The sequence below is a fragment of the Serinus canaria genome, chromosome 4A (genome assembly GCF_022539315.1).
Source record: "Serinus canaria isolate serCan28SL12 chromosome 4A, serCan2020, whole genome shotgun sequence".
NCBI classification, from domain to species: domain Eukaryota; kingdom Metazoa; phylum Chordata; class Aves; order Passeriformes; family Fringillidae; genus Serinus; species Serinus canaria.
In genome coordinates this window covers 9,835,924-9,848,714 of record NC_066318.1, presented here as the reverse complement: position 1 = coordinate 9,848,714, position 12,791 = coordinate 9,835,924, and the positions used below count along the sequence as shown (strand labels likewise).

The 12,791-nt window shown below is 40.5% G+C and overlaps 1 protein-coding gene across 1 annotated transcript in view; it reads left to right on the top strand.

Moving 5' to 3' along the window:
• The window catches only part of TENM1 (teneurin transmembrane protein 1), a 301,248-nt gene that overhangs the window by 205,699 nt on the left and 82,758 nt on the right, over nt 1-12,791 (top strand). The window contains exon 14 of the mRNA XM_050974517.1: nt 10,768-10,984. Coding sequence (XP_050830474.1) covers nt 10,768-10,984 — 217 coding nt within the window. The remainder of the gene's footprint in view (nt 1-10,767; nt 10,985-12,791) is intronic.

The window sequence follows — 12,791 nt, the reverse complement described above, 5'->3', positions numbered from 1 at the left end:
CAAGTGACACCCAAATGAAAGAAACCTCTGTGCCTGTCAAAATGCATCCAGTTAGTCTTCTGTTGTTATTAATTTAATATAGTTGCATGCATAAATCCACATTTGCAGTTTCTTTTAACATTAGTCTCTCTTAATATTTCTACTGTGACACACCACAATTCTTGCAATCATCTGGACCTATTTTTGAAGGACTGTTGAAGAAACTAGTGTAGAAAGTGTGCAGAAGAGATTTTGGAAAGTACTGTGAGCAGAGCCCTGTACTGAAATAATAATTTGCTCCTTTTTATCAGTTGAGCAAGGGCATTTGGCTCTAGGTGCTCCCCTCAGTTCTCTGTGATCTTGGTTTCATTCTAAGGTTGCATAAGGTTTTAGTTTTGCTGGGGAAAACATAGTTCTTTCATACATTGGTCTCTGCTTCCTTTCCAACAGTTTGTTCTAATACAAGAATTGGAGCTCTTTTTTTTTTTTAAAGGAAAAACATCCAGCTCTATTTCAAACTTGCCAGTGGGAGGGAAGCCACAATATTCCCGACTGTTTTCTCTCAGAGTTAATTATTTTTGCTGTCTGTTTGAGGAATACTCATTTACTCAATGGTCAAGGACTATTGCTTTTCTCTCCTTCACCTGCTACCATCCTTTACTGTGTGCTTGTCCCATCCTCAGAGCTGTGCAGCAGAGTGGATTCAAGGCCAGGTTTTACAAGGCTTTGAAAAACCTGCAGCAGTGCAAGATGTCCCTCTCCATGGCAGGGGCTTGGAACAGGGTGATCTTTAAGGTCCCTTCCAACCCATACAGTTGATTATATATACAGTTGATTATGATTATAAGATCAGCCCCAAACATGGTTAATTTTTTTTTCCTTAGATTGTATACTGAGATGTATTAAAATACATATTATCTTATTGTTTCACACCTAAAGACCATATCAGTGTCCTGGATGAGATCTTGCACTCGACTGTAGGGGCAAACCTTGCTATGATGATTGTTTTCTTCTAGGTCATTGATAAATTAAGCTTGATGTAGGTCCAAGAACTGAGGTCACTGTGGGACCTCAATAGAAACATTCTGACTCAGTGATGATTCCTCATTTACAGATATATTTTGAGACCTTCTGATTTTGTATCCTGTGGGCTCTAAGACCCTGCTGTCCTTTGGCAAAGGCTTCCTCATTTCTGAACCCTATTCAAAACCGCCTTATTCCTCTCATATCCTTCCTTTTCCACTTTATTTCCAAGAGGTCCAAGAGCCCTGTCTCTGCCCACTGTCTGTGCTCTCCTGCACTGGAGGGTGTCCCTGTCACACAAGGTCCCACAGCTGGTGTCCCTGCCCCCTGTGCTCTGCCATCTGTCACTGCTCTCCCCCCTGCCCGAGCCACTGACTCACTGCACTCAGATCTGCCCACTGAAACCCTGGCCAGCCTGGAGGGTATGGAAAGCATTTTCTGATGCACTCTGGGAGCTGCCTCTGTGGAAACTGCCCTGAACTGTGATTTTGGGTGCTTTATATTCTGCACTAACACTGAGTTATTGGGAGAGTTGGCACTTTTAACTCTAAATCTCCTTGAATATGCCAGTTTAAGGCAGACACTTCACATCATTTCACTGCAGGTTTTAAAAGCAATTTTCTTTTCCCTTTTTTAATGGGAACATAACATGGACTAGGACAGCTCTGTTGACATTAAAATTAGAGATAAGTGCAGAGAGAAATATTTAATTAATCTGACTACTACAGATGGGCTAAATGTAATTAAGTTTTCTTCACAATTTCCTATAAGAAAAGAAAATTATATCTACATATTATAACCACTTCTCTTTTTATATGTATACATATGAAGTTTGTAGGACCTGATTTGGCATAAGTATGATATAGAAAAATTCCCCTAAAGTCACTGGAGTTACACCAGTGTTAGATGAAATCAGAAGCTGTGTGTTTCAGGGTTTGTATACCAACACAACAGGAAAATCAGGATTTGGGAAGGAAGTGTGACATTACCTCTTAAGTCATGTTTGCTGGGAGATTGAGCCTTAGACTATGGGAATATTATGGTGGCATAGTCAGTTTTCATCCATCAAGCTACACACCTGGAGGAGGGTCATCAGAATGCAAATTATGAGCATTTTCACCTGCAGCTCAGGTGAGTTAAAAGCTTGCAGTCAGGTGAGTTAAACACAGCTGACAGGTGGTAGATTCCTAAGGCCTTAGGATGTGACATAGTCAGTGACATGTAGCCCAAGAGATAATTAAGTGCCCTTTTATAGGCCAGATCATGGAATTCTCACCTAGCAAAGGTCTTAATCATTCCATTTGTGTTTAAGTCAAACATTTATATCTCAGTCCTGTTGGGCTTCAAGTTCATGAGGAGGAGGTCACCACCAAAGAACAATGCTGTAGTGAAGTTCAGCAATTATCATTTCAAACAAACTCTAATTTTAGGACTTAAGAAAAAAGATAATTTTGTGTAGTTGCAAATTATTTTTTCAAGTAATTTGTCACATGGTACTTTCAGGGGTGGAAAACCTGAGATTTTTATAATTCAAAACTACATTCAGAGACACGGCTAAAAAAAGCAGGTTAGTCCCAACCATAAGGATTCAATAATGTCATTTAATTGGCATGAGGAAGAGTTGGTGTTGTTGTTTACCCTGTATTAACAGAACAAAAGCCTTAGGAGGGAGAAAGTCTTGAATTCATTTTTAAGGACTGATATAATTGTATAAAGAACAGCTGGAATAAGCATATTCACAGGCATCCTGGTCCTGCAGCCTCGGAAGCACCCTCAGTGCAGTTACTGCTGGTGGTAAGATAAAACACATGTGGAACAATTCCTGGGGGCAGGGAAAGTGCAGGTTCTTTTAGAGCCCCGTTAGGATTTGCTGCACTTGTTCCCTGGCTGTTCCAGAGCTGCCTTTCCCATTCCAGCTCATAACTCTCTGTTAGCTTTTTCCTGCTCACAGGCTTAAGGGCATGTTTACCTGTTCAAATATCACTACAAATATCAGTGGAAAGGTCTTAGCATTATAACAGATGCACCATGGCATGGTTTGCACTTGCTCTCATGGAGTGCTTCTGCAGTCTGTTAGCAGTGTGATGTCCATTAAAAAATGCCAAGGAGTCAAGCAGGTGTCCTTTGCACTGGGGCCTTTCCCTCACTGTGGCTTCCCTCAGTGTGATTCCCCATTCCTGATCTTCCTCCTTTCACTGTCACAACTGACTGGATTTCAGTTTATAAGATGAGCCATTCAGCTCATCTGAGCAGGTCATTTCCTCTTGTCCTGACACTAATTTAGATTCATCAGAAGCTCCAGTAGCTCCAGAAGATCTCTGTGTCTTGGGGCAGGAGGCAGAACACACTGCTGAGGTGTGGGACACACGGGGCACTCATGGGTCACACCCCACTCTGTTGTAGCCAAGCTACAATTTGCCTGGTTTTTGGATATATATTTACCCAGCTGCTGCACAAACAGATCTTTGTCTCAAGCTGAATGTTGCAGCCTGTCACTCCCATTAGTTTATTTGATACAGATCTCTCTTTTAAATTTGCCTGCCTCTCCTTTTATCATTTGTCTTTTATGAATCAATCTTGCCTGTTTGTTTTTAAGGAAAATGCAGTTTACTACAAGCTTTGAATTCTTTTCCAAATATGCCTTCAGTCACTTCAGACAGTTATTGTAGCATTCTCCAAGCTTTTCCAAGCACAAGGAAATATATGACTCAGCATAGCCTTGGGTTGATAACCAGTGCTGCTAAAATATTGATGTATTTCTGACCCGTCCACTGGCGTTTTAATAACCCATCCATCACAGAGATATTGAGTCCATATATAAGTAATATGCTATTATTACCCAATATAAATAATACTGATGGGAATGGTTTTCATTGTTGCTGAGCAGCGAGGACTCTCTAGGGATACTCAGAGTTTCTGAAAACCCTGATAAATTCGTATTGTCCCGAGTGTGGAAGGCCAAACACTGCTGGTACTCCCTGGCTAAAACACTCACAGCCTTTCCATAGCTGCACTGATGGGTTCCCTTATATAAACACCAGCGTTCCCAGTTAACAGCCTCACTGTCTGCTGCCTGCTATGTATTATGGATAAAATTTGGGCACTTTGAATTAATGCATATGAATAAGCATTAGAGACTCTTGACAGTTGCTGCTGCTGCTGCTTCATCTCTTCTGAAGTTACTCTTTGATTTCGTTTGCTTAGATTCCTGGCAACACTAATTAGACTGAACTGAGCCCGTGGTGAATAAAGTCAGCACAGGCAATATTTAAGGAGACACTTAAATCCCATTTTTTACTTTCTGTGAAAATGTTCTGAACACAGATCTCACAGCTCCATCTCTGGCTTGCACTCACTGGGATCAGTGTAGACAGAGCAGGAGTGCACTGACACACTCACATCCCTCTGGGTAGCTCTGCAGCAGCGAAAATGAAAGTCATTGGTACTTACAGAATTATAGAATACCCTGAGTTGAACAAGACCCCCAAGAATCATCCAGGTGTGGCTCCTGACCCTGCACAGAACAGCCCCAAAAATTACACCATGTATCTGAGAGTGTCATCCAAACACTTGGTGAACTCTGTCAGGTGTTGTGCTGTGATGGCTTTCCAGGAGAGCCTGTTCCAGTGCCCTACCACCTTCTGGGTGAAGAAACTTTTCCTAATATCCAACCTAAACCTCTCCTGACACAGCTTCGTGGTGTTCCCCCAAGTCCTGTCACTGGTCACCAGAGAGGAGAGATCAGTGCCTGTCCCTCTGCAGATGTTGAAGACCACAATGTCTTCCTCAGTCTCCTCCAGGAACAAGCCAAGTGACCTCTGATGTTCCTCTTAGGGCTTCCCCTAGAGGGCTTTCACCATCTTCATAGCTCTGCTTTGGACATCTCCTAATGGCTTGGCACATTTTCTAATGGCTTTATATCGTGCTGCCCAAAACTAAGCCCAACATATCTAATCTAGAGGTTAGACTTTCGTGTCACTGAGCAAGTACCTCACTGGGATGTGTTTGTGAGCATGTCTGCATACGTGTTCATGGACATATAAGCATCTACACCACTTCTTGTAGTATTCTGGGTTGGACATGACCAGAAAACTTCAAATCTATTCATTTACATTAACCAGGTAGTTAATTTCAGTACATCTTCTGCATGTGTGAAAAAAGATTGAAAGGATGAGAGCTCTGCTCATTGAATGAACTTTTCAGCAGAAGAGCAATTGGAAGTTTTATTGCTAACTAGCCGTGTTTTCCTCACCAGAACTTAATGATAGTGGATGGTTTATTAAAAAAACTAACATCAGCAACATGGGAGGTAGAGTCTGATTGAATTTTTCATTTTCATAGCCAGTTAATAAAGTGTCTCAGTTGTTTAATAGAAAAGAAGCTGCTGTGTAAGTTGGTGAGGTGGGGAGGCCACCACTGCTGGTGTGCACCACTTTGTCCTCTGTCCCCTTACCAGTGCCCCTTTACAGTCCTTGGGTGCTCCTGAAATTGTACCCAGACAATTTGTACCAATTGTGGACACAGATCCATTTTCAGGAACGTGAGTTATTCTGATATTGCCATATTTGTGCTCATGAATTGCAAGCACACAAGGGTGGATGAGAAGAATAGAGATGCTGGGATTTGAAAAGTAGGTGACAGGTGTTTGTATCAGGCACAGAATATATGACTTGTTCAATGTTCTTGCAATCAACTTAGAGCTGACAAAATGCCTTTTTTGTTTCCAACTCTTACTTTATTTTATTTTAATGATAACTTAACACGAGTATTCTGCAGCACATGGAAAGTTCAAATGCAAAACATACGAAATGCCCTCACTGTGCAGCATTTTTCCAGACATAGAAAGTAGAGAGATATATATTGCTGGAAGGTAGCCAGTGGAGAGGTAGGTCCATAGCCACAGGTCCATTGCCAATTTTTATGGCTGCTGAAGGTGACCATGCCTGTAGAAGAGAGATTGCTGCTCAGTGTGTATGTCAGAAAATGTGCTGTTCCAAGCACAACATGAGCCTTCTATGACTGCAGCAGAAGCATAGCTGAGGAAGTAATTTCACAACACTTGTGACATCCCTTCCTTCATATAGAAGAAGGAATATATATATATATATAAAAATGTATAAGCAAGGAAATGTATTTTGTTTGATGGAAAACTTTGTGTGATTCCATTGACACACAATCCTGACCCAGTAAATATTAATATCATTCCTTATAGAAGGCTTCCTGAAAAAAATCTATTCCCCAGCAAAGGAATGGGAAAATCTTGTCCTAGTTCTGTGATCTATTGCAATGCAGATGGGAGTGCTGTGACTGAAAACAGAGGAACTTGTTTTGGCATGCTCTGCCTTCTCTTTGAGGTTGTTTAAATTATTGAAGAGTACTATGAAATGCTTTCTGTCTTGAAGTTGATCTTTGTAAATTCTGTTTTAGCAGTAATATTAAACATCTTTTAATTTTCTAATTCACTTTCAAAACAAAAATCCCAGTTCATCATTATCCTTGCATACAAGAGAAGGTACCTGGAGGATGGGAAGCCATAATCTCAGACACATCAAAATGTAAATCACTTTATTATATAAGTCTGTAGTGCACTATGAATGTGCCTGTCTTTCGTATAAAATAAATTTTAAAATGCTAATAGCAAACCAAAACCATTTACACATCTGTAATACATTTTAGTCTGCACCTATGCTGTGATGCTCTTTGGGGTAATTGACAGTAAAAACTCCAGTGTACAGGGATCTCCTGCTGTATGAATTACAGTGTTTGCTGTTTGTAGTAGTTTGTTCATACTCCTGGCTGTTGTCTCCTGAGATTTAAAAGAAACCCTGCTGATTTGCTAACACAGTGAGCTTTTTAATAGTTGGTTCCTGATACAGAAATTTAACTAAAATTGTGACCACTGGTTGAGAACTGACTAATGTATTTGTAGCATTTTCAAGTGAATGAATTTGACAATATAGTTTATAAACACAATTTATATGCCTTTTTTTTTCTGGGTTATTCTCCTGGATTAAAAATCTCATTTCAAATAGGATTGGCTTGTTGAACATTTTATCCTCATGGGCACTTATTAATACAATTTGCATTATCACAACCTCCCTCCATATGTAGCTTGTGATTCTGTACCACCTTGGTTTGCCTGGCTCATTTTGATGGATATTGTGCTAAATTATGGGAGTTTTCTTTTGAGGTCTTAGATTTGGATTTTCTTACTTTTCTTTTTTTCTTTTAAATTGTTTAATTTAAAACCAATGTCTTCAATGAGCCTGAAGTGGAACAAAGGTTTTGTTTTGGCTTAGGAGTTCCCTGTTTGCCCTGAAACAGGTGTTTTATTATTTTTCTTCTTCACAAAATGATAAAAATATTTTTCAGTTCTATGCAAGTCAGTTTCTCTTCTAAATTTTGGTTGATTGTTTGGAGAAAAGCTGGAATTTCTTTATTCAGATAATTGTAGTTAATTATCCTAAAATACACAGGAATCTGGGCCAAGTACATGATTGTAATGGTGCACAGAGAAGCTGCTGCTTCTGCACCTCCTGCCCATGAAGCATCTTCTCTGAGCCTAACATGTGTCTTCTCTTTCATTCTGCCTGGTTATGAGAAGATTGAAATAAATTCCCATCTGATCACTCAAAATATTTTTAAAAAAAACCACCATGAGAGGGGAAAGGAGCCCATGAATGATGGTGTGTGACCTAGACCACTGCTCCTTTGCATTAATACTGATATTTTGGGAGCAGTTTCTTTCTCTGATGACTTTGTAGCCTTTGTTGCCTGTAAGCTGTTCCTGCTGAATGCAGCATTTCATACATTTGTAGTGCTCTTAGGACACACACCACTCTCAAAATGACTTGTTCAGCTGTGCTCTGGGACTTCACACCCTCCTAATGGGAAACCCTCCCTGTTGTAGCCCTGGGAGGCTGGAGAGGCAAATGAAACCAGGTGCAAGTAATTCAAACCAGAATAACTCCATTAGCACAACCTGGAAGAGTTTATAAGGCAGTCATGTTGCTGGCAAGTAAACTGCAAAGAAAAGAGGAAAATTGAGTCTGACTGGAAGGTGGAAAACTGCTTTCCCTTTCCTTGGTTTCTCTTTGTGTCCAGCCTGAATGCACTGTGGTCACCAGGTATGTAAGCTCTTGACTGAAGCAGAGGAAAATGAGGACTCTATTAGAAAAAGCAAAATAGTTAAGTGTTATTTTTGTAGCTATTTCTTTCCTAGGCAGACCTTCATGTTCTAATATTTCTGAGACCTTTCACTTTTGTTTCTTATTTAAATGAGAGAATCAGGTCAGCTCAGTTCCCACATTTAATGGCTTGTTGACAAGGAAGAAATTAATCAGAATTGCTAGTGGGGAATAAATTACTCCAAAATAGCTTCCCCATGGATATGGATACTGATATTCTGAAATAAGTGCTCCTTTTTTCTGACTAGCACAAAATCTGCTAGACCAAAGTTTGTCGAGTTTCTCAGGCAGACAGTGGTGAGCTTGTAGAAATTGGCATCTTCCAAAAAATCTGTTGACTCCTCAAACAAGACTTGTCACTTCCTTAACCCTTCCCCTGGCAGAGCCACTACTATAAACCACAGCAAGAAATTTCAATGTCTTTATGACATTTTCAGATCTTGTAGAATTCTTTAATATTTGTACTCTTGGATGATCTGCTGAGAAGCATCTGTAACTTGATGCTTTTCAATCCCTATTAAGAATATAGAGAGCTTCATTCCTTGGACAAAAAATAAATGAAACGGGTTTTTTCCCTTGCAGTTCCAAGCATGCTCTTCAATTTTCAACCCAAAACATTTTTTTTTTCCATCAGAACACACTGAAAACTACTCTGGTTCATGTTGTGAACTCCTCCATCCCTTCCCATGAGCTTTTGTTTAGACTGGAGGCCCCTTATTGTTTCAGTTTCCTGACTTGTAGCAGATTTCAGTTGCTTCCTAGGCTTTCCTGAATATAAAGTGACTTCTACACTCAAAGTCAATAAACTCAACATTGCCCTGTAAAGTTATTCTCCTGCTGCTGGCAAAGGCCTGTTGTCTCCAGCATTTGGGGAATGTAGGAAGCACACACTGACCTGTAGCCATGCCAGCTCTGCTGGAGCTGAGGGTCCTAGATTATTGTTGCTAGCTATCTACAGTTGCCCTTGGCTCATCTTCACAAAAACTAGCCTGCTCTGATTTCCCAGTTGCAGAGGATATATTTTTTAATTTTTTTTTTTTTGCTTAGCCAAGCAGTTATCTTGCTCAAGGTCAGACAAGGATTTTCACATGCCAGAAAAGCCCATTTCATTATATGTGTTTGTTCTGTAGAAGGGCTTTTGCTTTCTTTTCAAAGTGAATATTTTATGCTGCCATTTACTGAGCATTCACACAGAGCTCTGTTGAGAGAGCAGAAGGCTTGGCTGAGGATTGGTCTTGCACCCATTAAAGTCAACAACAAAACTGCAGGAGCTCCTCTGCTCCCTCCAAGAGCACCCCTGAGGTGCAGTGTGCCCAGAGGAGGTGCAGTTTGATGGACTTGAAAGTGTTGATACAAACAGAACATAGAAAGTCAAAACATGAAGTGAAAATGTCTGACAGTATGTTGATCCTATAGCATTCCAATTTCAACACAAGGGAGATCCATACAGTGATGTGATGACTCTGCATTTATTCAGACCAACCTGTGTCTTTCTTGAAGGATAAAACACCTTTATCATGCTTTAAATGCAAGCAACACAGCTGCTAAGTCATAAAGTGGATGCTGAAGAAGATTGTTGGATATTTTACCATCTCCTATTAAATCTGTTTCTGATTGAGTGTGTAATTTAGCCAATTTGGACATCTAAGCTGCTGATAGAAACAAATGTCAATAGCCCAATTTTAAGTTTTATTTAGGTGCACATCAGTGTTTCAATTTTCATCATAAGCTTTAGATATTTAAGTAACGTAATTTCACCCACAAATGTTGCTGCAAGTTTGTTCATGAAGAAATGTACATTTCGGGGAAAAAAAATCTTATATTTCTTCTATTTTTCACACTTGAAAATGGACAGAGGAGAGGTAGCTTTATTTTCACTTTCCAAATTTGCTTCCATGGTGCAAACATCTGTAGAGAGGACTGTAAGTGTCTGGTCACTGGGATAGAGCCTGAATCTAGGTGTGTATTCATGTATCAGCTGCAGGAGTGTAGTTACAATCATGCCCTTTCTGGATCATTCTGGTATTGCAATCAATAAATGAAAAATAAATATCCTAAACCACTTGTAAAACTATTATAGGGCTTAAACCAGAAGCTGGACAACTATAAAAAATACATTTTTTTACTGCAGTGGGGACACCTGGGGGAATTTGGAAAATTTCAGAGCTCATTTGTGGGGACTGGTTAGTGAGTGCATGTCCCACCAGGGGTGACCAGGCAATGCTGACAATGAAGTGCTGTTAGAGGGAGCAGCTGCACAGGGTGGGTCACATTGCACTGGCAGGTGAAGTGTAGTGACTTTCTTCTACCTGGTCTGCAGGGAACACTGTCCTGCTCTTCCCTTTTCACTTAGTTATAGGTTCTGTTTTCTCACTGAGTGAGGATTTGGTGAGGTGGTGCCGTGTTAATGATTGAGACAAATAACCCTCCTGGACTAAGCATGCTTTATTGAATGTGGCTGTCATAATCAGCATGCTTTCACATTGATTAAATCCCTCGTGTGCTCTCTGATAATAAATGTGCTGCTTTATTCTCAGAACTGCTCAATTTCCTGAAGTTTCCATTCTTTCCATTTTAGATGGCTTGACAGACTGTGTAGACCCTGACTGTTGTCAGCAAAGCAATTGTTTCTCAAGTCCTCTCTGCCAGGGTTCACCTGATCCCCTTGACCTTATCCAGCACAGCCAGCCACCCTTCACTCAGCATCCTCCAAGGCTCTTCTATGATCGAATCAGGTTCCTTATTGGGAAGGAAAGCACTCATGTAATCCCAGGAGATGTCTCCTTTGAGAGCAGGTGAGTCTTCTTTTAAATTAAAGACTTTTATGAATATTGAGAACTTAAATTAAATTATTTAACCAGGAAAAAATGGAGATACCTGGATAGCTGAAAATTTTTTCCCAGTGCTCATCAAATACTTAGGAGGACAGCAAACTTTAAAGTCCCAACAGCTGAGAATGTTGGTTATCAGATTATTGTTGCTGCCTGTCTGCTTGGTGGAAGTGTCCCACCAACACACTCTTCTGCTCCTATTCACAAGAGTGACTGTTGTGGAAGGTAAGTTATCTCATACTTGTAAAATCTGCAGAAGAAGTTCAGCCCTTCCCACTGTGCATACATAATGGCAGGATGCAGAAGGAGAAGTTGGATTCACATCTGCTGTTTTCAGTCACCTTTTTGCCCAGTACACTTTGATTGGTGTTTACAATGCAATGACTTTAATGTGTGTCACTTACATATAATCTAGACATCTTCCTTGGTTTTGCCACACCTTGATAAAGCAGTGTGGAGTGTACTGGTTTGTGCTGCAGGTTATCCTGCAAAGAATAGAGTGATCCCTGAGTGTTTGTGAGATTGGCTTTGCCCTTTAACAGGAAGGGGCTGTGCAGTAGGAAAAGGGCACTTAGTTGCTCAGAAAACCTGGTAACACATATTTTCTTGAACATTTGAAATAGGGGGCACATAAGTTTTTATGCTGCAGTTCACTTGGGAAGCTATAACTTACATGCTGACAAAGAGATCCACAAATCTTCCACATCACCTGACTATTACCCTGTCAACCAGGCCTGTGCATTAGATAAACCATGTTCCAGTAATAAGCACATAAGAATTTTTTATTTTCACTCTACACGGCACTTAGTTTACAACCTCAACACAATCCTGCACACAAATTCAGTGCACTTTTCTCTTCAGCATTAATTTTTAATAAAGTAAATTTGTAAACAGTCATTATTGATCTGAAATACCTAAACATTTAATCACTATCAATAATGCAACAGCATGTTATAAATATGTAGAACAATAGGCCATGAAGATGAACTTTATGAGGAGCACCCACTTGGCACTGGTGGGTCTCTTGGAGTGTTGCACTTATGAATGAGGCCACTGTACTTGGGGCAGGGTCCTAGGCTGGCTCTTTGTGCAGTTTAAACCAAAAGTCACCACTGAAAAATTTTCCTCATCAAAATGCCTCACAGTGGGGAGTTTCCAGAGAGGAGGTGAGTGCTCAGTTGCCTGTGCAGTGTTCTGTGGCACTGCAAATGTTAGCAGCCAGATTGTACATAATCCCATCAACGTGCTTTTATAGATATAAGGAATTGATCTTTTAAAGCTATCATTGATGGGATTTAACTTGGATTTAAAAGCTGTTTCTGAGTATTTGATTTCTCTACCCTCTTCCCTGTCATGCCTTTGAAGAGTGAAGAGCAGTGAAGTCCCATGTGCAAGCAGCAGCCCACCCTCACCATGGCTTCTGACTTCCTGCCACTGAGGAGTAGGACTCTGCTGGCATTGGTGTATCCTGACACCCCAGATACCATTTCATCCCACTGTAGACAAATTCATAGTTCTTTTGAGAAGATCATTGGGATTCAGATGGGGGTGGCTGCATCTTTGGAGTCAGGGCAGTGCCTGGAGACTCGTGCTGTGCAGCATTTCCTGAGGTTTGTCAGCAGTAATCTGCAATGGACTGGGCACCCCAAAGGGTTCCTCAGTCCACACTTTGCTTGATCCTTGAGTTCTTCCAGGCTGTTGAAATATTGTTCATCCAGAAGTCAAATGTTATTAAAAACTGCCAGAATTTTACTCAAGGATGAGAGATAAG